This window comes from Scyliorhinus torazame, chromosome 1, assembly GCF_047496885.1.
Source record: "Scyliorhinus torazame isolate Kashiwa2021f chromosome 1, sScyTor2.1, whole genome shotgun sequence".
Lineage (NCBI taxonomy): Eukaryota > Metazoa > Chordata > Chondrichthyes > Carcharhiniformes > Scyliorhinidae > Scyliorhinus > Scyliorhinus torazame.
The window spans coordinates 282,842,308-282,869,932 of NC_092707.1; the positions used below are offsets into that span (position 1 = coordinate 282,842,308).

Consider the following 27,625-nt stretch of genomic DNA (forward strand, 5'->3'; position numbering starts at 1 on the left):
ATGAGTTGCAGGTGGCATCGGCGATGGCGTCCAAGATGGCGGCCTCCATGGGTCGCGGGTGGCAGCAGCGATGGCGTCCAAGATGGCGGCCCCCATGGGTCGCACGTGGCGGCCAAAATTGAAGATGGCGGCAAAGATGGCGGCACCCACGGATCGCATATGGGGGATGGCGCGGCAGCTGGGGGCGACCCGACAGGCAGTAGGCAGCGCTGCAGGGCCTAGAAGACTTAGGGGGGGGATCGGGCCTGGCAGGCTTTTGCTAAGTGGCCCTTCTTCCCACAGCCGTTACAAGTTGCGATCCTTGCCGGGCAGCGTTGTCTGGGGTGATTACTCTGGCCGCAGAAGTAGCACCTTGGGCCTCCGGCGTTGGCGGGCGGCTGCGCGGCGCAGGCTTGCGTCGCACCCGGGTCGGTTGATGGCTGCGCCCACAAGGGTGCCACGCGGTCGGAGGTGTAGGCCCCCATGTTCTGGGAGGCCACCTCCAGCGAGTTGGAGAGTTGTACTGTCTCTGGGAGGCCGAGTGTCCCCCCTTCTAGTAATCGCTGGCGGATATAGATAGAGTTCATGCCCACGACATGCGCGTCCCTGATCAGCAGCTCCCGGTGCTGGGTAGCCGATATCGCCCGGCAGTCACAGTTCCGACAGAGTATGCTCAAGGCACACAGAAATTCTGCAAGTGATTCCCCAGGGTGTTGCCGTCTTGTGGCGAGGAGGTGCCTAGCATACACCTCGTTAACGGATTTCACGTATTGTCCTTTTAGCAGCGTTATTGCCTCCGTGTACGAGGGGGCGTCCCTGATGAGGAGAAAGACTCTTGGGCTCACCCGTGCGTGGGGGATCTGCTTCCCCTGGAGGTCTGTGAAGTCTTCGGTGAAGGATGTGAGGTACGCTTCGAAGCAGCTTAGCCAGTGTTCAAACGTTTCTGTAGTGTCGGCTGCCTGTGGGTCCAGCTCCAAGCGATCAGGCTTGAGCGATGAATTCATCTTTAGGAGTTTAGTGTATTAAATTGATACTCCATCAATAACACACGACGAGTGATGAACGTAACTGAGGCTTTAATACACTGAACAGCAAGCCTCCTGCCTCTGGACCCGAACTGGGTCGGAGGCAGAGACTTGCCACCTTGAAACATAAGCCCGAGAGGAGGAGCCACAGGCGGAGCCAGCCTGGACAAGCCCAGGCATGCACAATACAATACAATGCAATACCGTGGTTTACCACATTGGTGATGAAAGCGCAGCTACCCAAGATCATCTTTTTCTGTGAAGATTGCAATCAGATTGACCATCTTCCACAAATTTAGCTGAATTATCATATGTAGTTATTCATAGAACTTTTCCCTCATTTACCATGGCTTGTTTGGATTTTCATTATATTCATCTAGGATTTCATTTTAAATCTGAGCACTCCTGTGAAGCACCTATGGATATTTTATTTAATTAAAGAATCTACATAAATGCAATTAATCATTTTTGTTCACTACAAACAGTAAATGAAGTTTATTAAGGCAAATAAAACATAACACTTACAAGTGAAGAACCTGTTCTGGAGCCATTGTTTTTTCAGGCAGTCCTGCTGGTGGGTTGAAGAGAAATGTTCCTAGCCTGAATATCCCTTTGAGCAACTGAATGTTCAGAAGAGAAAATGTATTTAAAGGCTGAAGAAATGAGATTTCATCACTAGATGGGAAAAATGGATAAAAATTTACTTACAAAATATTCAAAAATTGACATCTACGGTTAATCTGCTAACCCTCTAAAAAAAACAACAAATAGTACAGATGGTGGTTCAATAAATGTATACTACCATTATGCTAAATGGGAGACTTCAAACAGATCTAGCAACTCAGACTGGGCATCCGCGAGGCACTGTGGGCCATCAGAATTGTACTCAACCACAATCTGCAACCACATGGCCCAGCATATCTCCCACTCCACCATTACCCCCAACTCAGGAGGTCAACCCTGGTTCAATATAGAGTGCAGGAGGGCATACCAGGAACAACACCAAACGTACCTAAAAATGAGATATAAACCTGGTGAAGCTACAACACAGGATTACATGCGTTACTTCCAGCATAAGCAGCAAGTAATAGATAGCAAAGTGATTACACAACCAATGGATCATATTTAAGCTCTGCAATCTTGCCACATCCACTCGTGAATGGTGGTGGACTATTAAACACCTCACTGGAGGAGGAGACTCCACAAATATCTCCATCCTCAATTATGGAGGAGCCCAGCACATCTGTGCAAATGAGAAGGCTGAAGCATTGGCAATAATCTTCAGCCAGAAGTGCCGAGTGGATGGTCCACCTTGGCCTCCTTTGGAGGTCCCGACAGATGTCAGTTCAGCCAATTCAATTCAGCAATGTGGAAAATTGCCCAGGTATGTCCTCTGCACAAGAAACAGGACAAATACAACCTGACCAAATACCGCCCATCAGTCTACTCTCCTTATCTACAAAGTGATGGAAAGGGTCATCAACAGTGGTATCAAGTGGTATCAGCGGCAATAACCTGCTCACAGACGCTTATTTTGGGTTCTGCCTGGTTCACTCAGCTCCTGACAACATTACAGCCTTGGTTCAAACATGGACAAAAGAGCTGAATGCCAGAGGTAAGATGAGAGTGACTGCCCTTGACATCAAGGCAGCATTTTTTTTTTAATTAAAAAAAAATAATTTTTTATTCTCTTCCTTTTTCACATTTTCTCCCACATTTATATCCATCAACAATAAACAATAATCAGCAAAATATGTCAATCCCCATAATAACAACGATCCCATCCGCCCACCAACCCCCAAACATCAGCCCGCATGTTTACATAAACAAATGACAAAAAGGAATCAGGGATTACCCATAGTCACCCTTAATCTACACAGCCCCCCCCCAACTAATGTTCAATGTTATCCAGTTCTTGAAAGTGCATAATAAATTGTGCCCATGACTTGTAGAACCCCTCCGAGCTTCCCCTCAGTTCGAACTTAACCTTCTCAAGGGTCAAGTATTCCAACAGGTCCCCCCGCCATGCCAGGGCACTGGGTGGAGAGGCTGCTCTCCATCCCAGCAGGATCCGCCTTCGGGCGATCAACGAGGCGAAGGCTATGATATCTGCCTCCGCTCCCGTTTCCAACCCTGGCAGGTCCGATACCCCGAATATGGCCTCCTGGGGACCCGGGTCCAGTTTCACACGCACCACCTTGGATATTACCCTAAACACCTCCTTCCAGTACTCCCCTAGCTTTGGACAGGACCAAAATATATGAACGTGATTCGCGGGACCCCCCCCCGCAACGCTCACACACATCCTCTACTCCTTCAAAAATCGGCTCATCCTCGCCCTCGTGAGGTGCGCTCTATATACCACCTTCAGCTGTATCAGCCCCAACCTCGTACATGAGGTGGAGGCATTCACTCTCCAGAGCACCTTGCACCAGACCCCCTCCTCTATAACCTCTCCCAGCTCTTCCTCCCACTTTGCTTTGATCCCTTCCAGTGGTGCCTTATCCTCTTCCAAAATAGCTCCGTACACCGCTGACACTGCCCCCTTCTCCAGTCCCCTTGTCGTCAACACCTCCTCCAGCAATGTGGAGGCCGGTTCCTCTCGGAAGCTCTGTATCTCCTTCCTGGCAAAATCCCGAACCTGCATGTACCTAAACACTTCTCCCTGCTCTAGCCCATACTTCGCTTCCAGCTCCCTCAATCCTGCAAACCGACCCCGAAGAAACAAATCTTTTCGCGTCTTAATCCCCTTCTCTTCCCATTTCTGAAAACTTCCATCTCACCTCCCTGGCTCAAATCTGTGGTTCCCCGAATCAGCATTTCACTTGACCCTAAACCCAACCCGAAGTGTTGGTGAAACTGCCTCCAGATTTTCAATGAAGCTATTATTACCGGACTCCCTGAATATTTCCCCGGAGCTATCGGGAGCGGCGCTGTTGCAAGTGCCTTCAGCCCCGACCCCCTGCACAAACTCTCCTCCATTCTGACCCACTGAGAATCAACCCCTCTGACCCAGCTCTGCACTTTCTCCACATTCACTGCCCAGTAGTGGTACAACAGGTTCGGGAGACCCAAACCCCCTGTCTGCCTTCCCCTCTGTAGCAGCACCTTTCTCACTCTGGCCACCTTCCCTCCCCATATGAATGAGATAATCCTTCCCTCAATCTCCCTGAAAAAAGACTTTGGCAGGAAAATCGGTAGGCATTGAAAAATAAACAGGAATCGCGGCAACACATTCACTTTAACCGCCTGTACCCGACCTGCCAGTGACAGAGGAAGGCTGTCCCACCTTGCCAGATCGGCTTTCACTCTCCCCACCAAACTAGTGATGTTGTACCTGCGAAGCCTCCCCTACTCCCGGGCAACCTGCACCCCCAAATACCTAAAATGAGTCCCTGCTCTATGGATTGGCAGCCCCCCCATCCCTGTCCCCACCCCCGGCCGAGACACCACAAAGTACTCACTCTTGTCCAGGTTCAACTTGTACTCCGAGAATGACCCAAATACCCGCAGTTGCTCCAATATTCCTCCTATCGACGCACTCGGTTCCGACACATACAGCAGCAAGTCATCGGAATATAAGGACACCTTATGCTCTATCCCCCCCGCACTATTCCTTTCCATGCTCCCGAACTTCTCAATGCGATGGCCAACGGCTCAATCGCAAGTGCAAAGAGCAGGGGGGACATAGGACATCCCTGTCTCGTCCCACGGTGGAGAGAAAAGTATCTCGAACTGAGATTATTTGTGTGGACACTCGCCTTCGGCTCCTTATATAATAGCTTTACCCAGTTCACAAACCTTGGTCCAAACCCAAACCGCTCCAGCACTGCCATCAGGTACCCCCATTCTACCCGATCAAACACCTTCTCGGCGTCCAATGCCACAACTACCTCTGTTTCCTTTCTTTCCGCCGGTGCCGTCACAACGTTCAAAACCCTCCTAATGTTCGAAAACAGCTGCCTCCCTTTCACGAACCCCGTCTGATCCTCCCCTATCACCTTCGGAAGGTTCTCCTCCAGCCTACCCGCCAGTACCTTCGCCAACACTTTTACGTCCACATTCAGAAGTGATATGGGCCGACACGACCCACACTCCGTCGGATCCTTATGTTTTTTTAGCAACAGGGAAATCGATGCCTGCCCCTAGGTTTGCGGCAACACCCCCTTCCCTATCGCCTCCTCAAGCATCCCCACCATCAGGGGTGTCAATCTATCCTTAAATTTTTTATAATATTCCACCGGAAATCCATCCGGCCCTGCCACCTTCCCCGACTGCATCCTCCCAATCGCATCCTTTATCTCCTGCTCCACTATTGCTCCTTCTAATGTAGCCCTGTTCCCCTCCCCTAGCCTCGGGTACTCCAACCCACCTAGAAATTCCTGCATCTCACGGTCTCCCCCGGGTGGCTCTGACTTGTACAACCTCTCATAAAACTCCTTAATAACCTTGTTAATCAGCACTGGAGCCACCACCAACTTCCCTGCCCTATCCTTCACCTGAAGAATTTCCCTTGCCGCTGCCTCCCTCCGGAGCTGACCTGCTAACATATCTCCATGTTCATAAACTGCACCCCTTGCTTGTCTCAGTTGGCGCACCGCCTTCCTGGTGGACAGTCGGTCGAAGCTTACCTATAGTTCCTCCCTCTTTTCCAGCTTCGCCGGGTCCCCATCGCCTTTAGAGCCTCCCAGACGACTTCCTTCGACACCTCACCCGTACAATTGAAACCGACATAGTCCTTAATTACCTTTTCAATTTTCTCACAGAACACTTGGTTCCCCAAAAGCCCCACATCCAGTTTCCACCTCGGTCTCTGCGCTGCCCCCTTCTCCAGCACCATATCCACCCAATGTGGAGCGTGATCTGACACTGCAATTGCAGAGTATTCCGACCCCTTGACTCCAGCCAGCAAAGCCTTCCCCACCACAAAAAAGTCGATCCGCGAATATACCTTGTGGACCGCTGAGAAAAACGAGTACTCCCATTCCCTTGGGTGCAGGAACCTCCAAGGGTCCACCCCTCCCATTTCCACCATTAGCCCAGCCAGCGCCTTCGCCCCCCCCTGATGGGACCAGCGAGCGTGGCCGTTATCTGTCCAACCTTGGCTCCTGCACCAAGTTCCATTCCCCCCCCCACAATCAGTTCATGCGTGTCCAAATCGGGAATAGCCCCAAACACCTTCCTTGCGAATCCCACATCGTCCCAATTGGGACCGTATACACTTAACAGCGCCACTAATCTCCCCTCCAGTGCCCCTACCACAATCACATATCTACCCCCCTGATCTGCCACCACTTTTTCCATCTGGAAGCGTACCCTTTTGCTGACCAGCACCGCTACCCCTCGAGCCCTCCCGTCAAATCCAGAGTGAAACACCTGACCAACCCAGCCCTTTTTAAGTCTCACCTGGTCCTTCACCCTCAAGTGAGTCTCCTGCAGCATTGCTACATCGGCTTTCAAACTTTTAAGATGTGCAAGCACCCTTGACATGTTGACCGTCCTCCTAGCCCTCTCACGTTCCATGTGACTATCCTTACTGGGGGTCTCTCACCCCCCCCACCTTTCTTATCCACCATCACCATACCACCGGGCCCTGCCCCATAAGCCTGACCCGCCCCTGTCCATTGTTAACATCGAACCCCTTCCCCCCCTCCCAAGAAACCCCCTACAAAAACATCCCCCAACATCCATCCCTCCACTCGCTGTTGCTCACCTTGTAGGCCCATTGAAGCCTGCTATCCAGGCTCCAACGTCTGCAGTCCTCCTCTCACCTCACCCCCGTTCACTAACTGACTTTAGTTAGTTAGCGCGGGTGGCTCCCCCCGCCAAGACCTCTCGCCCCCTCCCACCCAGTCCCAGAGAAAGAAACACCAAAACAAACCCAACAACCCAACCCCTACAATTCACTAACATAACATGTAACCGTCGCAACACAGAACGCCATTAACTTGAACTCTGTAACAATGCAAAGAGAAGTAAATTTCAATACAAATCAGTAAAAAGAAAGTTGTAACATTTGTACATTTTCCAGCCACTCAAACACTGTCCACAGTCTCTCTTCCAGTTCCGCTCTTCACGTCTGTCCCAAGCCTTCTGCCCTCACGAACGCCTCAGCCGCCTTATATGTTACTCTCAACTTCGCCGGCTACACCACACCAAATCGCACCCCCTTCTTGTACAAAGCCACCTTCACTCGCCCAAACGCCGCTCGTCTTTTTACCAACTCCACCGTCAAGTCCTGGTAGATCCGAACCACAGTACCATCCCACAGCACCTCACGCTCCTGCTTCGCCCAGCTTAATACCTTCTCCTTCATGCAAAACTTATGGAAGCAGATAATTACTGCCCTTGGTAGCTCGTTCACTTTGGGCTTCGGCCTTAATGACCGATGAGCTCGGTCTAGCTCGTACAGGGTGGGGCTCTCACCCTCCCCCATCAGCTCTGCCAACTTCTTAGCAAAGTATTGCATTGGCCTTGGGCCCTCTGTCCCTTCGGGCAAGCCCACAAGTCTCAAATTGTGCCGCCATGAGCGGTTTTCCAAGTCTTCCAGCTTTGCACGGAGTCTTCTGTTGACCTCCACCACCCTCCGCAGCTCGTCCCCCATCGAGGTGACCTGGTCGCTGTGTCGTGTCACGGCCTCCTCCACCTTCTCGCCCTGCTCTCTCACCTCGGCCGATGCCTTTGCCACCTCCACCCTCAACGGGCCGATTACCTCCTCCACCAATGACCTCAACACGACCGCCGTCTCTTTCCTCAAGGCCACCATGTGCCTCACAAACTGTTTTTACAGCTCCACCGCCATCACCTCGGTCATCTTCTCTACCGTAAGTAGTGTGGCCCCGCCTTGCAGTTCGGCTTCCGCCATCCTGTCAACACTTTTGCTCGTCTTCTCCTTCGGCGGCGAACCCGCGTTTCCTCCTTTCTTCGACGCTGTTCTTCGCATCCTTAAGCGGCTTATTGTTTTTTTATCTTCTTTCTTTTCTCCTCTCTCCCCCTTCACCCTCCTGCCCTTCATCAATCTGACATTCTTTTTTTGAACAAAAAAGGGGGAGAGAGAAAAAAAAACTTTCACCAAACTTCCTTCAACCTTCTTTCTTTCTCCTCTGCATTCACCTGGGACCAGGCTTCAACCTTCTTTCTTCTTCCGAGGTGGGATCCATCTGACGTGGAGCACCCTCCCTACATAGTGCCCTGGCCTCGGGCCTGCCGCCTTGGCCACCTCGTAGCTCCGCCCCCGCTGCTCTGACCTGCCGCTCCGGGCCCGGCGCCTCAGCCTCCGCCGCCCGACACCCACGCGGGGTTCTTCGCCGGTTTTTAAACCGGCCCCGCTGGCTGCTCGTGGCGTCCCCACAGGCCGACGATAGTCAGGGAGTGCGTGAGGACTCGGGGATTTCTCCGAAATCGCCGCGAATCGCGGCCACCGGCAGGAGCTCCTGTTATTGCGGCCGCCCTGCTCGCCGACGCCACCGGAAGTCCATCAAGGCAGCATTTGAGTGAATATGGCATCCAGGAGCCCCAGCAAAACTGGAGTCAATGGGAATCAGAGGGAAAACTCGCTGCTGGTTGGAATTATACCGAGCACAAAGGAAGATGGTTGTGGTGGTTTGAGGTAAATCATCTCAGCTCCAGGACATCACTGCAGGAATTCCTCCATCATTAGGTCAGAAGTGGGGATATTCGCAGATGACTGCACAATGTTCAACACCATTCATACAACATTCAGGCTTGGGCTGACAAGTGGCAAGTTATATTCGCGCCAACAGCGATGGACGCAGAGAAAGCCTTTGACTGGGTGGAGTGGAAGTACCTGTGGGAAACGCTGGGGAGGTTCGGGTTTGGTGAGGGCTTTATTGGCTGGGTGAAATTGCTGTACCAGGCGCCTGTAGCAAGTGTATGTACAAACCGGCTGAGGTTGGCGTACTTCGAGCTTCACCGGGGAACGAGGCAGGGGTGTCCCCTCTCCCCGTTACTATTTGCCCTAGCTATAGAACCGCTAGCTATGGCGCTGAGAGCCTCGAGGAACTGGCGGGGACTGGTTCGGGGAGGGGGTTGGAACATCGGGTCTCGCTATATGCGGATGATTTGCTCCTGTACATTTCGGACTCTGTGGAGGGGATGGGGAGGTTCTGCGGCTCCTGAGAGATTTTGGTAGTTTTGCAGGGTACAAACTGAACATGGGAAAGAGCGAGTTGTTTGTGATCCAGGCCAAGGGGCAGGAGGAGAGACTGAAAGAGCTGACGCTTGTCATGATATTCAAACATACATCATAACACATACATAATGATAGACAGACCAACGGACCAATTAGCACACATAACACGACAGCCAATCACAGACAAGAGCAGACACAGTATAAGACAAGAAACACGACACTTCCTGGGCAGTCCATCTGGAGACAGCACAGGGCCAGGACCTCATAGCAAGACACTCACACAGTCACAACGTGCTGAGTACCAAGTCTGATGTATAAATAGTTAGATGGAATAAAACTGCGTTGTACCAATCGCAACCGTGTCGGTTCGTCTGTACCTCAGGGCACCCAACACCTCAACGCTCAGGATGGTAGAGAAAAGTTTTTGTTACCTGGGTATACAGGTGGCCAGAAAATGGGATGCCCTGCACAGGCTCAACCTGACCCGGTTGGTGGAGCAAATGGAAGGGGACTTTAAAAGTTGGGACATGCTCCCGCTGTCACTGGCAGGGAGGGTGCAGACCGTGAAAATGACTGTCCTCCCCAGATTTTTGTTTGTCTTTCAGTGCCTCCCCAACTTCATCCCGAAGGCCTTTTTTAAGTGGGTGAGTAGGATCATTTTGGGCTTTGTGTGGGCGAATAAGACCCTGCGAGTAAGGAGATCACTGTTGGAGCGCAGGGGGGTGGGTGGGTTGGCGCTGCCGAACTTTCGCAACTACTACTGGGCGGCCAATATAGCTATGATTAGGAAACGGGCGATGTGGGGGAGGGGGGGGGGGGGGCAGCCGGTGGTAGTCTGGGAGCTTTGATAACGCCTCCTTTGCCGTTCTCACCGTCCCGTTACTCCACAAATCCGGTGGTGGTGGCGACACTGCGGATCTGGGGACAGTGGAGGAGGTACAAGAAGGTGGAGGAAGCGTCGGTCTGGACCCCGATATGTAACAACCACAGGTTTGTCCCGGGTAGGATGGATGGTGGGTTCCAGAGCTGGCAGAGGGCAGGCATCAGAAGGATGGGAGATCTGTTCATAGACGGAAGCTTTCCCAGTTTGAAGATGCTAGAGGACAAATTTAATCTGCCACCAGGAAACGCCTTTAAATATCTGCAAGTACGAGCCTTCCTGAAAAAACAGGTAGTGGCCTTGCCGAAGCTGCCGCCACTGAGGATACAGGACAGGGTGGTCTCCGGCACCTGGGTGGGGGAGGGGAAGGTGTTGGATATCTACCAGGAGCTACAGGAGGCGGAGGAAACCATGTTGGAGGAGCACACGGGCAAGTGGGAGGAGGAGCTAGGTGAGGAGTTGGAAGCGGGTCTGTGGGCAGAGGTTCTTCCTGGGCAGGGTTAATTCCTCCTCATCATGTGCCAGGCTCAGTCTAATTCAATTTAAGGTGGTCCACCGGGCACACATGACGGCAGCGAGAATGAGCAAGTTTTTTGGGGCAGTTGTATGAGGTGCAAGGGCAGCCCTGCAAACCATGTCCACATGTTTTGGGCGTGCCTGGAGCTTAGAGAGTTCTGGCAAGAGTTTGCGAGGGCAATGTCCAAGGTGCTTAACACACGGGTGGTGCCGAGTCCCGAGATAGGGATCTTTGGAGTGTCAGAAGACCTGGGAGTTCAGGGGTGAAAGACGCCGACGTCTTGGTCTTTGCCTCCCTAGTAGCCCGGAGACGGATTTTATTAATGTGGAAGGACTCGAAGAGCCCGAGTGTAGAGACTTGGGTTAACGACATGGCTGGGTTTCTCAGCCTCGAGAAAATAAAGTTTGCCTTAAGAACATAGAACCGTACATTGTGCCGAGCATTGTCCGAACAGGGTCTACGCTAGGGTTCTCTCGGAGGTGGCAGCAGTTCGTCGACTTTCTTGGGGAAAATTAAAATGTCAGCAGCAGCAATCCGTGCTTCATTGGGATGGTGTGGGAAGATTGAGTCGTGTGGGGTAATATCTATTTAATTGTTATTGTATATTCTCTTTTTGTACTATGTTAATATTCATTCTAGTTTGTTTTGTTATTATTGTTACTACTGTTTTATTATGAAAAATTCTGCAAAACCTTAATAAAAATACTTTAAAAAAATAAAGTTACATACGCGCCATACAAGTGCCAGACAATGACCATCGCCAACAAGAGAAGATCTAACCATTGTCCATTGAAATTCAATAGTATTACCATCGCTGAATCCCCCACTATCAACATCCAGCGAATTACCATCAACCAGAAACTGAACTGGACTAGCCAAATAAATACTGTGGCTTCAGAATAGGTCAAAGGCTAGGAATCCTATGGCAAGTAACTCACCTCCTGATCCCCAAAGCTCGTCCACCATCTACATGGCACAAATCAGGGATATATTGGAATACTCTCCACGTGTCTGCATGCTTGCAACTGCAACAAAACTCAAGAAGCTTGACACCATCAAGGACAAAGCAGTCCACTTGTTGCTACCCCTTTCACAAACATTCAGTCCGTCCATCAACGATGAACAGTGGCAGCGGTATGTGCCATCTACAAGATGCACTGCAGGAACTCACCAAAATTCCTAAGGCAGCACCTTCCAAACCCACGACCATTACCACCTAGAAGGACAAGGGCAGCAGATACCTGGGAACCCCACCACGTGGAGGTTCCCCTCCAAGTCACTCACCATCCTGACTGTTATTCCTTCACATTTCTTCACTGTCGCTGGGTCAAAATTGTGGAATTCCCTCCCTAACAGCACTGTGGGTGTACCTACATCTCAGGGACATCAGTTCAAGAAAGCAGCTCACCAACACCTTCTGAAGGGCAATTGGGGATGGGCAATAAATGCTGGCTTAACCAGCGACGCCCTCATCCATAAAATGAACAAAAAAGCAAAATGAGATCATGCCTCCAGGATTGAAAAATATTGTGTCATGTGACAATGGTTTAGCAGGGCAACATTGTAGTCATAGGCTTGGATTTTACAGGACAGTGGGGGGACCTAGCTTCCAATGCCTCGCGGAGCTCGAGTGCCCAATTCTTTAGGGAACAAGGTTCCGCCTCAAAGAGCTGCTGGTAGGAGCGGTAATCACTGCTGGAGCTACACCCGGCCCAAAGCAGCATCATGGACTCCACTCTTGAACCGAGGTAAGTTGGGCCAGGCAGGCAGGCAAGCCTCTGGTGAAGGGGTTGGAGTGGGCAATGTGGGAAGGTGGGGAATGTTGCCAAGGGTGGTCGTTTCCACCAGCAGGCTCTCCGTGGGTCACAGAATGCTCAATCAGAAGGCCTCCAATCTGAGCACACATGGACTTTGCCAGGGCATACGTGTAGTGGATGGGCCACCCACTGCTGGTATGATACCATGGATGGTGGATGGTGGGAAGAAGCCCTCAATTGGCCAGTTAAGGACCACAATTGGCCTGTGCGTAGGATGACTGTTGTCACCTTCCACATGGTGGTAGCAAGGCAATGGGCCACCCTGCCTCTCAATTTATCAGCCAGCAGGGTCTTCCCAGTCGACTTTGAAGTTCCACAAAACACATCCAGAGTCATATGGCACAAAAGAATGTCATTTGACCCATTGGGTCAAGCTCTCTGCCCAGCAATCCAGTTAGCCCCATTTCAACATATCCCCATCCCCCCATTATTACAACCGTGCATATTTATTTCTCTCAACTGTTCATTCAATCTCTCTTTGAAATCATTGATCATCTCTGCTTCCACCACCCTGAAAGGCAGCAACATCCAGATCATTACCAATTAGTGTGTAAAAGGTTTTTCCTCACATTCCTACCTGTATTTATTTCCTAAAGCCTTAAATCTGTCCTTCCTGATCCTTGTACCATCAGCTAATGAGAACATCTTTTCTTTTCCTACCTTTCTAAATCTATCATAATTTTGTAAACCTCTATCGAATTTCAATCTTGTTTGCTCCAAGGAAAACGACCCTAGCTTCTCCTTTATCCTTGGAACCATTCTGGTAAATCTCTTCTGCACCCTCTCAAGGACCCCTGCGGCCTTCCAAAACTGGATGAAACATTCACAACGTAGCCTAAGCAGAGCTTTAGAAAGCTTAACTTCCCTGCTTTTATATTCAATGATCCCAGCACTGACCCTTGGGGAGCATCAGTGCTAACCACCCTCCAGTTATATTTTCCATGACTTCCTGGGTGGAATTCTCCCCTACCCGGTGGGGCGGGGGGGGGGGGGGGGTCCCGGCGGGACGGAGTGGGGTGAACCACTCCGGCGTCGGGCCGCCCCAAAGGTGCGGAATCCTCCGCACCTTCAGGGGCCAGACCCGCCCCGGAGTGGTTTGCCCCCCGCCGGCCGGCAGGAAAGGGGCTTGGCGCCACGCCAACCGGCGCCAAAGGGCCTCTGCCGGCCGGCGCGAGTTGGTGCATGTGCGGGAGCGCCAACGCGTGCTGGCGTCATCCCCACGCATGCGCAGAGGGCTTCGTTTCAGCACCGGGAATGATGGACCGGTACAGCCTCCGGTGAGGAAGGATAGAGTGCCCCCACGGCACAGGCCCGCCCGCAGATCGGTGGGCCCCGATCGCGGGTCAGGCCACCGTGGGGGCACCTCCTTGGGCCAGACCCCCCGCGCCCCCCAAGAACCCCGGAGCCCGCCTGCGCCGCCAGGTCCCGCCGATAAGGGACCTACTCCAATTTACGCCGGTGGGACTGGCAAAAGACGGGCGGGACTTCGGCCCACCGCGGGCCGGAGAATTTGGGCAGCCCCGGCGCCCATTGAGTCGCGCTGGACCCCGCCATTCTCCGAGGCGTGCGGCGCAACTGACGGCGGGCCGATTTTTGGGGGCCGGAGAATTAGGAGGACGGTGGGGGCAGGATTCACGCTGACCCCCGGTGATTCTCCGACCCGGCAGGGGGTCGGAGAGTCCCGCCCCTTGTTTTCTGTCCATAAGCCATTTTTTTGTCCAAGGTGTCACTGACCTTCCTATTCCATGAACCTTAATTTTGTTAACCAGTCTTTTACGTGGTGCTTTGTCAAACGCTTCCTCAAAATCCATAAAGGCACCATCCACCTTATCCCTCCAGCATTCCCCTCATTACCCTTCTCTGTTACTTCATCAAAACATTTAACTAGATTAGTCAAAGAGGATCTGCCCTTTACAAATTCATGCCTTTTATAAATTCACTATCTCTATCCCCACTTCCTTAGCAACCTGAGATGCAAATCATCTGGACCAGGTGACCTACCAACTTTAACAAAACACAGCCAGCCTTTCCTGTTAATTTTCACTCCATCCATTGCTTCTATCATTTCTGCTCCTGCCGATATTTTGTCAGGATCCTCTTCCTCAGTAAACACTTATATTCAAAGTACTCATTAAGTATTCTAGTCTTGCCCTGCACCTCTAAGCATATATGTCACCTACTTTGTCCCTAATAGGCACCACCACAACTCTTATTACCCATTTAATTTTTACATGCCAGTAGAAGATTTTTGGGCTTCCTATTATGTTAATTGTCATTCTATTCTCTTATTCTTTCTTTGCCATATTTTCCTCTGTGGCTCTGATGTACCATTTCCTAAATTGCGGATAAATGCCAATTTCTAGACTTCGATTATCTGTCCAACTTGAGACTTGTATAAGGGTCCTTCCTGGGATTCCCTTATTTCCCCTTTCTTTATTTTTTGCTGTTAATCATTTTAATCCATGGGTGCTTAATCGACATGTATCTTTAAGCCAAGCAGCAGAGAAGAATGAGGAATTCAAAAAGCGGCAACATATTTTATGGTGCTAGTTTTTGAGCATCAGAACTCAGACTTTGTGGCACCCGAGAGATGGGGTGGACTTGGTTTGATTGGTTGGCTGGTGGCCAATGAATTGGTCAAAAGGCCGTATTCTGCCCGGTAATATGTGGTGATTGAGTCCTACTCGAATGGGATGATTTCCTGAGACTCCAGGAAAGCAGAGTTGGGCCCTGGACACTGAGGAAGGAGCTGTGAGTCCCTGCTCCCTCCTTCCAGAAATGCTATGAGCTGCTGTATTTCTGAAACTGCAGAGACCTGAATTAATCTACAGAGAAAACCATTAGACTGGAAACAGAAATCTCGAACTGAAAGCCTTGAAGGAAAGTGTACTTAAAAGCAACCACCTGAAACAAAGACACTTTACCCTTTTACTTATTATTTTATCCTCTCTTCTCCCCTCTGTGTTTGTTTATCCTGTGTGTGTGTGTATATCCAGGGTTGGGGTGTGTGTGGAGAATCAAAGTGGGGGATTAAGAATTAGATCATTTTTAACCAGTCTATTTGCTGCATATTTCATTATAGTTCTTGTTACAAATAAAAAATAATTGTGTTTAAATTTACAAACCTGGTGGCTGTAATTATTGGGCTTCAGGTATTTTTCTGAGAATTATTTGTTAATTTCAATTGTGTTGCGACTCCTAGCCATGTAGGGCTGGAATTGACCGCGCACTAGCCCAGGGGGTTGTAACACTCGAGCACAAAAATCTACATTGACGCTTCCAGTGCCAGTATGGAGGGAGTACTGCATTATTGGAGGTGCCATCCTTTGGATGAGGCATTAAACTTTAAGGCCCATCTGCTCTCTTAAGTGGATTTAAAAAATACAAAACTATTATTTAAAGAAGAGCTGGGGATTTCTTCCCAATATCCTGGCTAATATTTTTCCTTCAACCAAATAAAAAATTATCTGGTTATCACCAGACTGTCAGACCCATACTTAAATTGGCTATTACATTTCCTATGTTACAACAGTTCAAAGTGCTGTAAAATGCTTTAGGATCGTGAGTCCATGGAACATATGCTTTGTTTCTTTGTTCTGGTTGCATGAAACTTTCATGAATGAAGAATCATGAAGCATGTAACAGAATCACAGATATTTAAGAATTTGATAGATTGAGATGAAATAGAGTAGAAGGAAGTTCTCTGCAGAACACAAACATTAGCACAGACTACTTGGTGGAGTAGCGGGAACTTCACACTGAATCTATGTCTTGAATGTTTTCTCCAGAACTGGTGTTGAATTTCCCATATTGGACGCCGAAACAAGAGTAGACCACTTATACTCTCAAGGCAGTTCTGCCATTCAATCAATTCATATCAGACCTGCACTTTAAATCCATCCAATTGCCTTTGTTCAGTAACCTGAATACCTTTGTGTCGAACAGAAGTCTATTTAATTTCAGTTTTGAAAATTTTAAACCTAATTCCTAAATTTGTTATATATCCAAACACTTATCTAGTTTATTACTCCAGACAGTAAAAACTCACCTTAGCAGGTTCTCATCTGGAGTTTGAAGGTTAGTCAGCAATTGCTCTAAACCTTGTTGGAGGTATTGAATTGCATATCGTGTTTGGGGACCCAGCCCACCATCCTGATCCAACACGAGCAGGCCTGCATAAAACCTGATAATAAATGAGGAACAAGTAAATTTACACAATTTGTTGAACTAACAGATCAGGATGCAAGATCATATTGCATGTATCTAAAGCTGCACTAACCTTCAAATATTAGTTAATACTTGGAGGTTAATTTGCTCCTGAAATTATTTCCAAAAAAGTATAATATTCTTCAGGTATTCAACTTAATTTTTCTAGAGTGGAGGAAAATGTATGAACGGGGGAATGTATTTGTTGCTCTCCATTCAAGTCAACACTTGTCATCAGTGGAATCCAGTGACTCAAGTTTAATGGTTGACCCCAAACACGTGGGAGAGGGCAAAATACATTTGTGGGTCTAAGTTTCAGGCACAAGGCTTTTTATCTCCCTGGTCAGGGAAAGGGTGCACAATAGATACTTGAATGCCAGGAAATGGAAAGGAGGGAGCTCAATAAAGTCTCTCATGAGTGAAGAAGGTTTCGGGGAGGGATGGAAATGATCCTATCGAAAGGTGGAGCAGGTTTGATGGGTCAAATGGCCGACTCAGCTGCTTTTTATTACGATCTTAACACCACGTTAGCTGTTCACCCGCTTAATTTCTGGGCTTACAATCAATATCAACCTATTTAAGAGCACAAGAAAACATGGAATGAGAAATCAAGACTGTTTCCACCAAGCAATTAATCATACTTTTGGTTTATCCATTTAACAACACAAGAAATACGCTGTACACATATTTCAAGTTATTAATTCAAGATATTCATGCATTATTAAATTATGTTACAAAGTATTCCATAGTACTTGCGGTACGACCTAACTATCCATACCAATTTTTTTTTTTTTTAAATATGTCTTATTGAAATTTTTTTCCCAAACAACAATTTTTCCCCTCTTACAAAGCAAACGCAACAATAACAATACAGAAATTTTTAACAATACACAAGTAACAAAACCCCTTTATCTTTGACCTAAACTAAACTAAACCCCCCCCTCCCCTCCCTTCCCCCTGGGTTGCTGCTGCTGGTCATCTGTCTTCCCTCTAACGTTCCCCTAGGTAGTCGAGAAATGGCTGCCACCGCCTGGTGAGCCCTTGAGCCGATCCTCTCAGGGCAAACTTTATCTGCTCCAGTTTAATGAACCCCGCCATATCATTTACCCAGGCCTCCAGTCCGGGGGGTTTCGCCTCCTTCCACATGAGTAGGATCCTGCGCCGGGCTACGAGGGACGCAAAGGCCACAACGTCGGCCTCTTTCGCCTCCTGCACTCCCGGCTCTTCCGCAACTCCAAATAGAGCTAACCCCCAGCCTGGTTTGACCCGGGCCTTCACCACCCGCGAAATCACTCCCGTCACTCCCTTCCAATACCCTTCCAGTGCCGGGCACGCCCAAAACATATGTGCGTGGTTTGCCGGGCTCCCGCCACACCTCCCACATTTGACCTCCACTCCAAAGAACCTGCTCAATCTTGCTCCCGTTATGTGTGCTCTATGTAGCACCTTAAATTGAATCAGGCTAAGCCTGGCGCATGAGGAAGAGAAATTTACCCTGCTTAGGGCATCAGCCCACATACCCGCCTCTATCTCCTCCCCTAGTTCTTCTTCCCACTTTCCTTTTAGTTCGCCCACCGACTCCTCCCCCTTCCCTCATCTCTCGGTAAATCTCTGACACCTTGCCCTCTCCGACCCACACCCCTGAAAGCACCCTGTCCTGTATCCCCTGTGTCGGGAGCAACGGAAATTCCCTCACCTGTTGTCTAGTAAACGCCCTCACCTGCATATATCTCAAGAAATTTCCCCAGGGCAACTTATACTTTTCCTCCAATGCTCCCAAGCTCGCAAAAGTCCCATCTATAAATAAATCTCCCACCCTCCTAATTCCCAACTGGTACCAGCTCTGAAATCCTCCATCCATTCTTCCTGGGGCGAACCTATAGTTGTTCCTGATTGGGGACCCCACCAGGGCTCCCCGCACCCCTCTCTGTCGCCTCCACTGTCCCCAGATATTCAATGTTGCCGCCACCACCGGGTTCGTGGTAAACCTTTTAGGTGAGATCGGTAGCGGTGCCGTCACCAGCGCCTCTAAACTCGTCCCTTTACAGGACTTTCTCTCCAGTCTTTTCCACGCCGCTCCCTCACCCTCCATCATCCATTTACGTATCATTGCCACATTGGCGGCCCAATAGTAATCGCCCAAGTTCGGTAGTGTCAATCCTCCTCTGTCCCTACTACGCTGAAGGAACCCCCTCCTTACTCTCGGAACTTTCCCTGCCCACACGAAGCTCGTGATGCTCCTGTCTATTTTATTAAAAAAGGTCTTGGTGATTAGTATAGGGAGACATTGAAATACAAATAAGAACCTCGGGAGGACCATCATCTTAATTGCTTGCACCCTGCCCGCCAGCGATAGAGGCTGCATGTCCCACCTCTTGAAGTCCTCCTCCATTTGTTCTACCAACCGTGTCAGATTAAGTCTGTGCAAGGTTCCCCAGCTCCTAGCGATCTGAATCCCCAGGTATCGGAAGTTTCTTTCCACTTTCCTTAGAGGCAAGCCTTCTATCTCTCTACTCTGGTCCCCTGGATGTATCACAAATAATTCACTCTTCCCCATGTTTAGCCTATACCCCGAGAAATCCCCGAACCCCCTCAAATTTCGCATAACCTCTATCATCCCCCCCGCTGGGTCCGACACGTATAACAATAGGTCATCCGCATATAACGAGACTCGGTGTTCTTCTCCCCCTTTAATCACCCTCTCCATTTCCTGGAGTCTCTCAACACCATGGCCAGAGGTTCAATTGCCAACGCGAACAACAATGGAGACAGCGGGCATCCCTGTCTTGTTCCCCTATATAGTCGGAAATACTCCGATCTATGTCGACCTGTAACTACTCTTGCCGTTGGAGCCCCATAAAGAAGTCTAACCCAGCTAATAAACCCGTTCCCAAACCCAAACCTCCTTAACACTTCCCATAAATACTCCCACTCCACCCTATCAAATGCCTTCTCTGCGTCCATTGCCGCCACTATCTCTGCCTCCCCCTCCACTGGGGGCATCATTATCACCCCTAATAGTCGTCGCACGTTAACATTCAGTTGTCTCCCTTTTACAAACCCTGTCTGGTCTTCGTGCACCACCCCCGGGACACAGTCCTCTATCCTCGATGCCAGTACCTTTGCCAACAATTTGGCGTCCACGTTCAATAATGAAATGGGTCTATAGGACCCGCACTGCAACGGATCTTTATCCCTCTTCAGAATTAACGATATCGTCGCCTCCGACATCGTCGGGGGTAGAGTCCCCCCTTTCCTGGCCTCATTGAACGTCCTCACCATCAACGGGGCCAACAAGTCCACATATTTTCTGTAATACTCCACCGGGAACCCGTCTGGTCCTGGGGCCTTCCCTGCTTGCATGCTTCCCAGTCCCTTAATAACCTCGTCCACCCCAATCGGTGCCCCCAGGCCTACCACCCCCCGCTCCTCCACTTTCGGGAACCTCAATTGGTCCAGGAACTGCCGCATCCCCTCCTCTCCCTCTGGGGGTTGAGACCTATACAGTTCCACATAGAAGGTCTTGAACACCTCATTTATCTTTCCTGCCCTTCGCACCGTGTCTCCCCTTTCGTCTCTAATTCCTCCTATCTCCCTCGCTGCTGCCCTCTTTCGCAATTGATGAGCCAACAGGCGACTAGCCTTTTCCCCATATTCATACCTCCTCCCCTGTGCCTTCCTCCACAGTACCTCCGCCTTTCTGGTGGTCAGAAGGTCAAATTCCGTCTGGAGTCGTCTCCTCTCCCTGTACAATTCCTCCTCCGGGGTCTCTGCAAATTCCCTATCCACCCTTAAAATCTCCCCCAGTAATCTTTCCCTTTCCTTGACCTCTGTTTTCCTTTTGTGGGCCCCAATGGAGATCAGCTCTCCTCTGACCACCGCTTTTAGTGCTTCCCATACCACTCCCACAGGGACCTCGCCGTCGTCATTGACCTCCAGGTATCTCTCAATACAGCCCCGCACTCTTGCACACACTCCCTCATCCGCCATCAGTCCCACATCTAATCGCCAGAGTGTTCTCTGCTCTCTTTCCTCTCCTAATTCCAGGTCCACCCAATGTGGGGCATGATCCGAAACCGCTATGGCTGAGCACTCAGCTTCTTCCACCCTAGAGATCAACGACCTTCCCAAAACAAAAAAATCTATCCGGGAGTACACTTTATGGACATGGGAGAAGAAGGAAAACTCCCTAGCCCTAGGTCTAAGAAATCGCCATGGATCCACTCCCCCCATTTGGTCCATAATCCCCTTAAGTACCTTGGCCGCTGCCGGCCTTCTTCCGGTCCTAGCCCCGGGTCCAGCACCGTATTAAAGTCCCCTCCTAAAATCAAGTTTCCTACCTCCAGGTCCGGTATACGCCCCAGCATCCGTCTCATAAATCCCGCATCGTCCCAGTTTGGGGCATACACATTAACCAACACGACCTCCATTCCCTCCAGCCTGCCACTCACCATTACATATCTACCTCCGCTATCTGCTACGATGTTCTTTGCTTCAAATGCTACCCGTTTCCCCACCAAAATGGCCACCTCTCTATTCTTTGCGTCCAGTCCTGAGTGGAACACCTGTCCCACCCATCCTTTCCTTAGCCTAACTTGGTCCGCCACCTTTAGGTGCGTCTCTTGGAGCATAACCACGTCTGCCCTTAGTCCTTTCAAATGCGCGAGCACTCGGGCCCTTTTTATCGGTCCGTTCAGGCCTCTCACGTTCCACGTGATCAGCCTCACTAGGGGGCTACCTGCCCCCCTTCCGTGCCGACTAGCCATTACCTTCTCTAGGCCAGTCCCATATCCCGCCTCCGCACTCCCGCTCGCTCCCCCAGCGTCGCACACCATCCCCGCCCACCCACTCTTTAGCCATTTCCTTTTGGATTTCCGCAGCAGCAACCCAGTTGTCCCCCCCCTCCCCCCCACCTCCCCCTCCCTCCCCCCCTCCCCGTTAGATCTCTTTCTAGCATGATTGCTCCCCCCATATTACTTCCTTAAGTCAGCTGACTTCAACTGACCCCAGCTACTCCTGCTCACTCCTCGACCCCCCCCGTGTGGGGAACTCCCATCCGCCTTGCGCCTGTCTTCCCGCCTTATTCTTTCTGGCGCGGGAACATCCCTTTACCTGACCCGCCTCTTATGGCGCAGCTCCCTTTCCCCTCCCCCTCCCCTTCCCCATTCTCCAACTATGTCCCGTCTTTCCCCCCTCACCGGCGCCCACATTTCCCCAATGTCTCCCCTCTTCCCAATTTACTTCTCAATTAACTTCAACCATAACATTAACAATAACATTTCCTGCAGCATCAGTCCCTCAGTTCCAATCCAATTTCTCTTCTTTGATGAAGGTCCATGCTTCCTCCGCCGTCTCGAAATAATGGTGTCTCTCCTGATACGTGACCCATAGTCTTGCCGGCTGCAGCATCCTGAACTTCACCTTCCTTTTATGCAACACCTCTTTGGCTCGGTTGAAGCTCGCCCTCCTTCTCGCCACCTCCGCACTCCAATCCTGGTATACCCGTATCCACTGCATTCTCCCATCTGCTACTCCGCACCTTTTTAGCCCATCTCAGGACCTCTTCTCTATCCTTAAGGCGGTAAAATCGCATGATTATCGCCCTGGGTGGTTCTCCCGCTTTTGGTCTTCTCGCCGGAATCCGATTTGCCCACTCCACCTCCAAGGGGCCCGTAGGGGCCTCAGCACCCATCAGTGAGCTCAGCATCGTACTTGCGTACGCTCCACAGTCCACTCCTTCCACACCCTCAGGGAGACCCAGTATCCGAAGGTTCTTCCTTCGCGCTCCATTTTCTAGGGCTTCGATCCTTTCAGTTCACTTTTTATTAAGTGCCTCGTGCGTCTGTGTCTTAACCGCCAGGCCCAGGATCTCGTCCTCAATATCTGTCACCTTCTGCTCCACCACGCGGAGCTCTGTCTCCTGGGTCTTTAATGTCTCCTTGAGCCCCTCAATTGCCTGTAGCAACGGGGTCAGCACCTCCCTCTTCAGCAGCTCCACGCACCGTCTCACAATTTCATCCTGCTCAGGCCCCCATGTCGCCTGCGCTTTCTCCGCCGCCACCTTGTACTTCTCTCTTTCTGACCCTTTGGTCGACGATTCCTCGCGCTGCAGCCGCCGCCACCGCCGGTTTTTTCCTCCTTCGTTTGAGGGGGACTCCCTTCTCACACACCCCACACCGGGTTGCGTCATCGAAAAATTCCCCGTTGGGGCTCTTAAAAGAGCCCAAAGGTCCGTCGGAGCTGGAGCCGCCGAAGCGTGCGGCTAGCTAGGCATCACCGCAACCGGAAGTCCCTTCAGTGGCCTTGATGAGGTCTTTTCACAGTTGTTCCCTCTGCTGCTAGAATTCACCTTTGATACAGGCCCTCAGGTCAGCTTGCAGCTTTAAGCTTGCCCTTCCCCCGCCTGCATGCTGGAAGAGGCCCTGTTTATCCTGCAGTTGCAGCCAAATCTTTTACTGTTTCTGCCGTGTCTGGCAACCCAGAGACATACCCTTCCTGGGGGACACTGTCGGGGGAATATTGCAGCCTTCTTCCCACACCGGGAAATGTCAAACAAATGCCGTGGGGGCCCTGTAAAAGAGCCCAAAAGTCCGTTCCAAGCAGGAGCTGCCGAATATGCGACCTAGCTCTGCATAGCCGCACCCGGAGGTCTATCCATACCAATTTTTATGTTCTACGTGAGCTTCCTCCAAGCCTTGTTCAACTAACCCCATCAACATATGCTTCGATTCCTTTTCCCCTCATATACTACACAATCCCTAATGCATCTATGCTTGTCACCTTTGTGCCTTCAGCTTGTTGAACACCACGGCTACCTTTCTCCTTTCCCTCACCCAACAGGAGAGGGACTGTCAGATCCTATGGTACTACGTGATCATGATAGACCAGGCCACCATAGCCTACAATATCATCCTAAGCAAATGTTTTTATCTGATTCTTTTTGAAGTTGATTATCTTTTGTAAGGGCCCCGAAGAATCCAGCACGAGTTTTAAGGATACAAAATAATGAAGTTTATTTACTATAACAACATATACATAGCAGTAGCAGTAACTTCCCTTGCTACCTTCTCCTTCCTCCTGGTTCCTGGACTGGCCAGCTTATTTATAGTAGGAGTTTCTCCGCCCCCCTCATTGGGGAAGTTCATACTCCCATAGGATTGTGGGATAATCATTAGTCCCCAGCCAATCGTCAGTAGGCAGGTTATAACATCCCTCCCCCCCAAAGTCCAAGGAATCCACCGTAGGCCCTGGCGAAGGGAGGCGTCAAACTCGTTTGGCCGCAGGCTGGACGCCATTTGCACGCGGCGCTGGATCAGGCGGCGTATAACGAGACGGAGACCGGCGCTTCCGTGATGAACGGCGCGGTTGTACATCCACGGCCTGTGGAGCCGAGGATTCCCCCTCTGATTCATCCTGTGTCTCCATCTCGGAGTCAGAGTCTGCTGCCTCCGTCATGTCAGCGTCTCTGTCCCCATTCGGTCCCGTCATGACCTGCGCAGGTTTTGAGTGAGGCACCAGTGGAAGATTTGGAGGACTACCTTCCCTTGTTTCTGGTCTTTGCCGCTGTTGAACTGAGCTCCGGGGGCGGGGAATCTTTTGCGGGGATGATCTTCTGGACCGGACGTGGTCTACATGTTTTCGCTGGAGACGACCCTGGGCTTGCACTTGGTACGATATAGGGCTCGTTTGGCGAAAGATTACCCCAGGAACCCATTGGGCACCACCAGCAAAATTCCGCACGAATACTGGGTCACCGGGCGCAAACTGCCGAATCGGACGATGCCGAGACAATCCCGGTCCCTGCCGTTCTTGTGTGCGGCGTACTTTTGCGCCAATGTCCGGGAAGACCATACTAAGGCGGGTGCGAAGTCTCCGGCCCATTAGGAGTTCTGCGGGAGCTACCCCAGTCACTGTATGGGGGGTGGTCCTGTACGTAAACAAAAACCGAGCCAGTCTCGTGTCCATTGATCCGGAAGACTGCTTCTTTAGGCCTCTTTTGAATGTTTGCACTGCACGCTCTGCCAACCCATTTGAAGCCGGGTGGTAAGGGGCAGTGCGGATATGGCGGATGCCGTTCATCTTTGTAAACCTAGCAAACTCCTCACTCGTGAATGGAGTGCCATTATCCGTGACCAGCACCTCGGGGAGGCCATGCGTGCTAAATGATAAACGCATCTTTTCAATTGTTGCGCAGGACGTTGTCCCCTGCATCTTATGCACCTCTAGCCATTTGGACTGGGCGTCAATTAGTAGAAGGAACATGGATCCTTGAAAAGGGCCTGCGAAATCTGCATGTAAGCGTGCCCAAGGCCGCCCTGGCCATTCCCAGTGATGTAGGGGCGCGGCCGGCGGAAGCTTCTGATGCTCCTGGCAAATGGAGCAGTTTTGGGCCACCTTCTCAATGTCGGTGTCGAGGCCTGGCCACCAGACATAACTCCGGGCCAACATTTTCATCTTGGTCACGCCCGGATGCCCATTGTGCAAGTCTGATAATATCAGCTCCTGGCCTTTTTCCGGTACAACCACACGCGTCCCCCACAAGAGGATGCCGTCTTCCACGCTGAACTCTGACAGCTTGGAGGAAAATGCCCGTTACTCGCCTGGGAGCTGTCTATGCTGCCCACCATACAGGACTATGTGCCGAACCTTTGACAGGACTGGCTCCGTCTGGGTCCCCTCACGGATCTGTGATGCCGTGACAGGCAAGGTGTCCATAAAATTTAGGGTTGCGACCACCTCACCGGTCGTGGGGGTCGACACGGGGCCGGTCGATAAAGGCAATCGGCTCAGTGCGTCGGCATTTGCTATCTGCGTACCTGGTTTGTGCTCCAGAGAATACTCATATGCAGCAAGCAACAAAGCCCAGCGCTGGATCCGTGCACAAGCAATGGGCGGTATCGGCTTATCCTCTCTGAAGAGTCCCAGCAGGGGCTTATGATCAGTCACAATAGTGAAATGGCGGCCGTACACATACTGGTGGAAGCGTTTCACCGCGAAAACCACTGCCAGGCCCTCCTTCTCGATCTGCGCGTACTTCTTCTCCGCTGCAGTCAATGTGCGGGAGGCGAAAGCTATCGGTCGCTCGGCCCCGTTCTCCATCTTGTGGGACAGGACAGCCCCAATACCATACGGGGATGCATCACATGTGACGAGCAAAGGCTTTCCCGGATCATAGTGGGTTAGTAACCCAGACGACGACAATTGTTGCTTTACCCGCCGGAAAGCGGTTTCTTGCGGCTGACCCCAAACCCAGGTGTGATTTTTCTTTAGCAGCAGGTGTAAGGGGGCCAGCGTAGTTGCCAGATTGGGGAGGAACTTCCCGTAATAGTTTACGAGACCGAGAAAAGAACGAAGATGCGAAGTGTCAGTCGGGGTGGGGGCATGTTGAATTGCACGCACCTTCTCTGCGACGGGGTGCAGACCCTCGCGGTCCACCCGATAACCTAGGTAGACTACTTCTTTTGCCTGAAATACGCACTTTGTGTGACGTAAACGGACTCCAGCCTCCGAAAGGCGTTTAAGGACAGCCTCCAGATTTTCCAAATGCTCTTGCTCCGACGTCCCTGTAATCAACACGTCATCTAAGTAGACAGCCACACGTGGTAAACCTCTCAAAATGCCCTCCATAACACGTTGAAAAATTGCGCAGGCAGAGGATACTCCAAAGGGCAACCGTGTATATTCATACAGGCCCCGGTGTGTGTTAATTGTTACATATGGTCGGGAGGCAGGGTCCAGCTCCAACTGCAGGTAGGCGTGACTCATATCTAATTTTGTGAATGAGAGTCCGCCTGCAAGTTTCGCGTAGGGATCCTCTATGCGAGGCATTGGGTATCGGTCGAGTCGGGAAACTGTATTCACTGTAAGTTTATAGTCGCCACACAAGCGAACTGTTGCATCTGGCTTCATTACGGGCACAATTGGTGCTGCCCAGTCAGCAAAACGGACAGGCCTGATAATACCCAAACTCTCCAAACGAGTGAGCTCCCCTTCTACCTTCTCGAGCAAGGCGTAAGGCACTGGGCACGCCCGGAAATAGCGCGGTGTGGCTCCTGGTTCAACTTGGATACGGGCTACGGCCCCTTTTATTTTCCCCAGACCAGGCTGGAATACCTCTGGGTATCGTCCTAGCACCTCAGTCAACCCTCCAGAAACTGTTTGGAGGATGTGCTGCCATTGCAACCGCAAATGGCGCAACCAGTCCCGACCCAACAGGCTGGGCCCATGGCCACGCACTACGATAAGTGGGAAACGCCCCTCCTGGCGTCCATAGACAACAGGGGTCATTGTAGTTCCTGCAATGTCCAGTGGTTCCCCCGTGTAGGTGGCCAACCTGGCCTGTGAGTCAGTTAATGTAAGGGTCTGTATACCCTGCTTGATGCGGTCGAATGTCCTCTGGGCGATCACGGAGACTGCTGCGCCAGTATCCAACTCCATCTCCAGCGGGTGGCCATTGACCCGTACTGTCACCTTAATGGGGGCCACACGGGGAGCTGCCACATAATGCAGCTGCAGGCAGTCGTCCTCCGTCTCCACGTCCTCAGGAGTGGTCGCCGCAGGTTCATCCACATGGAAGGTACGGCCTCTGGGCTGGTCCCAGTTACGGCCCCTGGGCTGGTCCCAGTTTCGGTCGGAACGACGGCGCCTCTGGCGTCCCCAGGACCGCCGTCCACGACGGGGTCGGCGCCTACAAGTCTGACACGGACATGGCTCCTCATCCATTGGCTCTGGAGAAGGCTCCCTTCGGGGAGGAATGTCCGATGGCCACTGGCGTCGGTCTGGTCGTTGCCTCGCCCAAGGTGCCGCAGGAGTGCGGGGGGACGTTTTTGGGCGGAAAGGGTTTCGCCCCAAGGCATGCACTTCCATTCCCTGTAGCTCCTGTACTCCTCGCTCTGCGCTCTCTCGGGACAAGACTATTTGTATTGCCTGTTGAAAAGTCAATGTTGGCTCCGCTAACAACTTTCTCTGGGTGGCCGCATTGTTAATACCGCAAACCAAACGGTCGCGTAACATTTCTGACAAGGTCTCACCATAGTCACAGTATTCCGC

At 51.1% G+C, this 27,625-nt stretch overlaps 1 protein-coding gene across 4 annotated transcripts in view; it reads right to left on the minus strand.

Moving 5' to 3' along the window:
- LOC140421878 (uncharacterized) overlaps positions 1-27,625 on the minus strand; it is a 276,272-nt gene that overhangs the window by 65,106 nt on the left and 183,541 nt on the right. For all 4 annotated transcript variants that reach the window (XR_011947154.1, XM_072506852.1, XM_072506859.1 and 1 more), the window contains 2 exons: positions 16,419-16,553; positions 1,530-1,679 (listed from right to left, as the gene is read on the minus strand). Coding sequence is in view for 3 of the 4 variants with exons in the window: in XM_072506852.1 (XP_072362953.1) it covers positions 1,530-1,679; positions 16,419-16,553 (285 nt within the window). In the remaining variant the exon portion in view is untranslated. The remainder of the gene's footprint in view (positions 1-1,529; positions 1,680-16,418; positions 16,554-27,625) is intronic.